Here is a 7,402-nt window from a genome sequence, read left to right as displayed (position 1 = left end):
TTAGTATGTAGTGGTTAATTTATGGATATGTATGCAGAAATACCGTCTATCACTGCTTATGTCGAATAATGTCGATGATGATGATATAGAATAATATATTTCGCGCGCGTTTCAACCAATAGAGGAATACTGCGTAGATAGACAAACTTCGATCGGCTACGAAGCGCGCCTATACCGTGCCGCACGCGATAGCATACCCGTGCAGCAATAACAGTACCAACACTGAATGCAAGAAAGCGAGTAGATCAACTTTAAATACGACTTATTTTTACGTACAGAAATGTTAATGTGATATGAATGTGTGTGAAGTAACAAACATAGAATGTTTTAGGATGCATATAGGTGTGAAATCAATGGTATGATTTTATTAACATGATTTACATTAGCTTAATTTAAATATAGGATCAATTTAAGCTTGAAAAGTTGGCACACTTAATGAATACTGTCAAAGAGCAATATTTTGATAGTAACAATATTCTTTCTTTCTAGTGGAAATTTATTCAAAATAACAACAGTCATAGAATAAGGAATAATACTACAGTTACTGAATAGCAAAATAATTTTCAATATCATAACAACAATTTTGTGAGGAAGTTTGCAATATAAACACTGCTCAAACTTCTTTATCTCTGGTAATAAAAAATATAACAAAAAAAAATCTACAGTAGTGTAAAGTTAATTTAAAAATAATTCTCCAAGACAAGGTGCACATCTTTACATTTTAGGGTATTTTATAAGTACCTATTTCTTTAAAGTTTCGACATAAAGATGTTAGTGAAAACCATTATTTAAATTCGCTAATTTCGGATTCGCATTCACTTAATTTGTATTTAATTTAAAAGATAGCTCTTTTTAACCCCTTATATACTAGGCCACTTTCGAAAAGTCCTTCCCTACAAATTATTTGCATTATTTTCTCAGTTCAGTTCATAATAATCTCCAGCAGGCTCTGCACGGCAAGCGTACCGGCATAACATGACATAAAACCGCGGCGCAAATTATATCAAGCGTTTCGACCAATAGACGCAGTGAATGCTATCTACGTAGACAGACATCGTACGGCGATTGGACAAAGCTCTCGCTATAATTCGCGGTGCGGTTCTCACGCCGCGAGAGCTGATATATTTAAATATTATCATCAACATACAACAGTACATAATTTCATAAAATCACTTATCTTTTCTCTGGTTAAATGCATCACAGTTTTCACAGTAGTTCCACTTCATCATCCAGAGAGTTCTTCATAGAGCTCTTTCTGAATGAGGGAACGGAGAACTTCTGCTAGAATGTTGGAGCGTTCATGATGAATATCCTTTGTTCTTCACGCTTGATCCACCGGAGGAGACGGTCTACTGCCTTGATAGCTTGGTCTTTCTCCATTAAGGGATCAAAGGTGACGTACAGTTCGAAGCCGCTCGTTACCTGTAAAAGCATGGATGGCGATTACTCCACCGACAAGAGCGTGGCTCTTAAATTAGTGATGATGAACACCTTAATGATGGCAGCCCTATAATGCGGGGGCCTGTCCTGCACACCACTAAGAACCAAGTCATAACAACAGTTTATGTTCAGTCGACCGATAGCGTGTTAGGGAACAAAGGAGAAAAAATATTTGAAAGAATCAATCGACTTCAGTGGGCCGATAGCAACAAGGGCTGTAACAACCTAATGCTAAAAAGGCATTATCAGGAAAACTTACCATTCTGACAGCTGTCAAATATATTTCCCACCGGGGTAAGCAGAGACTACGGAAGTCTTTAACACCACATATCTCTCTTATCACACTATTTCTCACTGTCACTCAATTTAACACCGCAGATGCTACCTACGCAATGGCCTCATTTCTACGGCATTAATTCTACTTTCATGCTGTTTCTTTAATTATAAAATCCATATAATAACTCACCCAAGCCAAAACTGTGTTCTCAGAATTAGACCTGAATATCAATTTTGCAGGTGTCGAGGTACAATGTATTTGGCTCACAAAGTTCCTATAATTCCTTATGTAATCTATGTCCGACATCTTTTCAATTTTTTTCTCCGTTATATCACCACCTTCTTTGTGCCTTATTCTGTAATCCTGCAAGTAGAGAACAACGAATTTAGAAAAAATCCCGGGTTCGAATCCTGGGCAGTTACTGATTTTGACTTTGAATTTATGTTTGGTTCATAAATAATTGATTATACACCGCTGTCTACCCTATCGGGGATGAAGACGTGATTCTATGATGTTGCTGAAATGACATTCAATAAGAACCTGTTTCAACACTTCCTGATAGTCTATCCAGAACTTATCCGGCAGATAATTTTACAGCTATCAGACTGTTAGCAGACAATTTACCAGTATTTTTGTTATTTACCTGTAATCTATCTAAACTAATAGGATCCGAAGTGAAGAGTTGCGCAGTGGACTTGCATTTGTACATGAAGTGTCTGATTTCTGGTATACCAATGTGTTTTAGTGGATTCGTTGTGGGTAACTCCTCTTTCCTGTTCAATGCGTCGTTGATAGCGACTAGGCAGTTCGACCTCCGTAGTTTCTCAGCAATGGTGTGCTTGGCTTGCGATAGAGGGAAGAACGCGTCCCTTTGTACTGTGAGTAGCAGTAGGCACGCCTGACAGTCCTCGGAAATATAGGAGACGTGCCCGTGAAGGAAGCCTCTGGAATAGGGTATATAATGCAAAGAAAATTATAAAATGCTAATCTAAACAGAAGCCAGTCTAAGATGATCAAACATGAATCTGATTTTACTATTCGACTTATTTTCAAATTTTAATTTATGAATAATAAAAAAAGGAAGATGATTTTATGCTTCGGAGGGCACGTTAAGCCGTTGGTCCCGGCTATTAGCCGTAAAAAAACACCACCAACCCGCATTGGAGCAGCGTGGTGGAGTATGCTCCATACCCCCTCCGGTTGATTGAGGGGAGGCCTGTGCCCAGCAGTGGGACGTATATAGGCTGTTTATGTATTTATGAATTAAGTAAAATTGAGTACGACGTCTGACAGCTTTTAATGATGGCATCACAGGACAGTATTCCATACAAACTCCAAAGAAAACTTTCCTTTTGACGTTTCGTAAAAAGTATCTCATTTGACTAGGTTGTCAAGTAGCCTATTAGCATAGAATAAGCTATTAGTAAACAGAACCATAGAATAAATCAGTCAAATTACTGTTTTGTTTTTTTGGAACGACGTAGGGTCCTGTGTCTAGGTTTTTCTTGCAGCTACAGCCGCGCGCGCCGCTAATGATATCGAGGGGCTTCGAATAATAAACGCATCGAATGCTATCTACGTATACAGGGTGTTTGTGACATCGCAACGAAAACTTTGAAGGATGAGTCAGACCATGATTCTGAGGTGATATTAAGTGGAATTTTCCGTCGCAAAAGTATGGAACGGAAAATAATTAAAAAAAAAAACCATAAATTTTCCGGCAGGAAATTCCACTTAATATCAACTGATCAACTGAATGATCCTATACATATGTTTTGGAGTTTGGCCGTTAACAAGATGTACTTGTTCATACTTACGTGGCATCAAACTTAGGCAAGCATATTGGAGTCCAACTCTCTGCTGTTTTAAAAGATTCCGAACTCCTTACTAAGTTAAATAGAAGATGTATGTCTGAAGGATGAAGGGTATACTTCTTCATTCGTACTAGGGTGATCAGCTGGTTACCAGCCAACAAGATAGCGAACACCAAGTCCCTGATTTTGTGGCATGTCGATATGATGGCGCTTGTAATATTCTCTCGCGCCTTCTCTGGTAAAGGAAGACATCTGACGGCCCCTGGAAAATATTGCAAATTTTTAAAGCGCGATTTTAAAAGGAGTTTAGTTCTGTTAGTCTTTCTAATTAATCGTAGCGTATTTTTGACTGCACGTAGTTTTAATCGTTGTAAATGAGCATTTAATGCAGAAAATAGTACACAACTTACTATCATGTAGAAATTCGTGAAGAAGAATTTTAATATCGAAGCACGTAACCACGCACGCACGCAACCACGCACGCACGCTACCACGCACGCACGTAACTACGCACGCACGCAACCACCCACGCACGCAAGCAACTCACGATTATATCCCAATTCGGGTCAGAGGTACATCCATCGCAAGATGAACTACGTGATAGGAGGTGAGCCGTATCGCGGTCTCTAATGGTCGAGCTAACTGTGTTAGTGAAAACTGCACTTAGGATAAATTAATAACTCATTGGTGCTAGTCTGGTACTGGCGTTCGAACCACAGGACTATAGTGACTATTAAGATTTATATTATAATATATAAAAAAACATTTACCTAACAAGAAAGCTGGGTCCTTTTCCATAAATATTAGCAGATGGTCTATCAGTCTCTCAGCTCCAGATAGAAGTCTTCTCAAGTCATAATTTCTTCTCTGTTCAAAAATTCTGTTCAACTGTGTCAGTGTTAAAACTGATACTATTTGGTTAAATGCATAACTGAAATATAAAAGTAGAACATATTGCATTCACTGACATCAGACATAATTCGCTAAAAAAGCGTCATGGAACCGTGTTGTAAATACTTATAAAATCATTTAGATAATACAACTGCGTGCCCTCAATTTAAGATGTTATGGCTGTTCAAATAAAGTTCAATATTGGTTGTACAGTGCCGTTACATGCCGTCACTTCTTGTGACAAGATACGCCACGGACAATATTTTACAGAGATTGATTGTCTATTTATTATATGAGGTCTATGGTTGCATTTCTGATATAATAAGTTTCTTTCTTAAGATTACACTAGACAATACTAGATAGTTCAATCTCTCTTGGATTCAGGAACTGAAGGAATCTTCTTCTACATCTTTTTAACATAAGCTCACAGACAGAGGTACATCCATTGCAAGATGAACTAAATACTCACACCTCATGGAGCTATCTATTAGACCAATGTGATAGGTAGTGAGCCGTATCACTGTCTATAGTGTCCAAGCCAACTGTTTCAACTCTTTGTACTACAGATAAGTAATTTAGTATCAAGTATACATATAGATCTGGATCACATAATTGTGGAGACATTATTGAAACCCTTGTAAAACCAATAATAAATAAAAACTTACGTCAACTGCAGAACTAACTGTGTTTCACTTTCATTAGACTTAGAAACAGCGACCAAAATAAGTGGACCCTTGACTAAGAAGACCGCCTTACAGTCTTTAGTGGTGATGGATCTCAAGATATCCTGGTTCTGGTCTTCGACAACACTGACTAAGGCCTGTATGACTCCGCATAAACCTGCGAGTTTATCTTCATTACCATATCTAAAAAATTAATATTCATTTAGCACATTGATAATGTAACAAATAAATAAGTAGGTAGGTAATGTTAGATGGAAAAGAATCGATCAACCTATCCAACCTATCAATATATCGACTAATCCAGCATAATGCTAAGGAACATCACAACACTAGCTTACATAGTTTGTCCGATTTTGAGCCCACAGAGACAATTGTAAAATGTTATCTTATTGAAATATAATCACTTAGGTCTCCAGCTATATATTTGTAAGACGGAATGTTCTTTTAAAATCCAAACCCCATTGTTTAACTATTGTGTCTGCAAATCTCGGCCTTACAAGGTTAAATAGTATAATTGTACCGAATTGGTTGTTCTGTTTCATAGTACATACTTAAATATGTTTATGCATCATCCCTATTGGAGGTAAGGAGGAAATACAATGAAATGAAGGAAGAATAATGAACCATGGACATATCTTTAAAAGGGTTTTGAACCTTGATGCATTCCTGGCAATAAATTGGAATAGATCTACTGTTAGATGATCTCATACCTAGATATAACTTCTACATTTCATGTAATGTTTATTTATTATTGTTTGTAGACTGATATTATGGATTTGATTGAATCAATATTTGTCTATATCCTGCCAAAAACATTTTATTTATTTTCTTATACTTTAATTTTTTATATCCTTTATTTTTTTATATACTATGTAATATACCTTGAGTAAATGGGTTTTCCAGCTGAACTGAGTATAAAGACATGTTTCTCTTTATTAACAAGCTCCGGTGATTGTAGATAGTCTTTATCATCATCAGTTTCATCTCCGTTTTGTTCACAAAGGTTCGAACTACTAGCCGATCCTGATAGATCCTGTAAATTATAGCCACGGTCTGAAGAACTTGTATAGAATAGAAAAGCATAAAACATAATTTACCTTCAACAAAAACAACACTCACTTCTTTGTTTTGCAAATCGTCAGTAGACTTCGCACTTTTCAAATCCTTTGAACTTTCACCGATTTCACTCTGTATTTCACTAATAGTGCTGCTTTTAGCAGCCAACTTATTCCTCTCTTGAAGACTTGAGCTCATTTCAGAAGCAAACTCTTCAAAAGAATCCGACGGATTCAGAATGCTTTCCATGCATGCCCCCGGCTCCAAATCATCTCCATTTTCATGTTGTTTGCTGGTGCCAGCATTTTCGGCTGACGAAGAAGCCATTGTGCTGTATTTTGTATGAACAAATAAGAGATAATAACAATTTTCTTGCAACAAATTTACATTGAGGTCTGACAAGCGGGGGGTGGTTATGTCAACTGTCCATCTAAAAGTAATTTTTTTTTTTTTTTTTTGTTTTGTTTTTCCCCGAAGGGTAAGGCAAAGGGAACTATGCCCATACAGCCATGTCTGACGTATTTTGTTTTCTTGATGATTAATGAAATGATGAAAGGTGATGATGATGAAACCTAAGCCCCCACCCTCGGAGTAGACTCCTACTCCGAACCCCAAACGAATTAACTCAAAAGTCCGCATAAACTTTTGAGTTATGAAGCGGCTTCCCGGCTCGAAGCGAAAATAGGCAGATACACTTTGTTTATTGAATACTCCAATATAATAACACTCGCAAATGTCTTCCGACTAACTTAATGCGATCATTAACCACAAAACACCACTTCGTATTAATTATTTAGATTACTCAATGAAGAAAGCAACTGTCCCGTTCCCGTTTCCCGCCGAAAAGCCCCATCTAAAAGTAACTCACTGTCAGGGCTGCCAGATGAAAAAAAAGGCATGATCGTACGTCAACTACAAAAAAATCGTATTCCAAGGAAATTTTGAAATGAAAAGATAGTACAACTTAAAAGTTCAAAGTTTTTATGAAAAATGAGAATAATTCGTTAAGAATCAGAAAAATAATGCAATAAAACTGTTTATTAGACTTATACTAATTTTCTGAGGTTAATTTTCTTTTTTTTTATTCGGAAAACTGCGCTATTCGTCATCTATCGCCTGCATCACTTGCATGTCCTCGGGTTTTATTATTCTTGGAACCAGTATCATGAGTGGCAGTAACGTCGGTACTTTTTACTGTAATTACTGGAAACAGCATTGGTAGGTTCAAGACAGTCCAGTTC

The 7,402-nt window shown here is 37.1% G+C and overlaps 1 protein-coding gene across 1 annotated transcript; it reads right to left on the bottom strand.

The window, feature by feature from the left end:
- Positions 1 to 230: 230 nt before the first annotated feature.
- On the bottom strand, positions 231 to 6,575 carry LOC126377536 (protein SAND). The gene is made up of 8 exons (XM_050025326.1): positions 6,225 to 6,575; positions 5,987 to 6,138; positions 5,088 to 5,288; positions 4,302 to 4,462; positions 3,535 to 3,793; positions 2,361 to 2,661; positions 1,907 to 2,080; positions 231 to 1,422 (listed from the first exon to the last, which is right to left on the bottom strand). Exons 1-8 carry the CDS (start codon positions 6,486 to 6,488, stop codon positions 1,282 to 1,284), a joined length of 1,653 nt encoding a protein of 550 aa, XP_049881283.1. The 5' UTR covers positions 6,489 to 6,575; the 3' UTR covers positions 231 to 1,281.
- Between the last annotated feature and the right edge of the window lie 827 nt (positions 6,576 to 7,402).

The sequence above is a fragment of the Pectinophora gossypiella genome, chromosome 23, assembly GCF_024362695.1.
Source record: "Pectinophora gossypiella chromosome 23, ilPecGoss1.1, whole genome shotgun sequence".
Lineage (NCBI taxonomy): Eukaryota > Metazoa > Arthropoda > Insecta > Lepidoptera > Gelechiidae > Pectinophora > Pectinophora gossypiella.
Note: the sequence above shows the minus strand (reverse complement) of the source record. Positions and strands in the feature narration are given on the sequence as shown.

What these genes read in the sequence shown, in the direction of transcription:
- LOC126377536 (XM_050025326.1), bottom strand. Translation starts at nt 6,488, where the DNA reads ATGGCTTCTTCGTCAGCCGAAAATGCTGGCACCAGCAAACAACATGAA. An exon ending in CAGTTAGTTCTGCAGTTGAC is followed by an intron (nt 4,463 to 5,087) that starts GTAAGTTTTTAT and finishes TTTATATTTCAG; the next exon opens with TTATGCATTTAACCAAATAG. An exon ending in AGAACACAGTTTTGGCTTGG is followed by an intron (nt 1,423 to 1,906) that starts GTGAGTTATTAT and finishes ATGCTTTTACAG; the next exon opens with GTAACGAGCGGCTTCGAACT.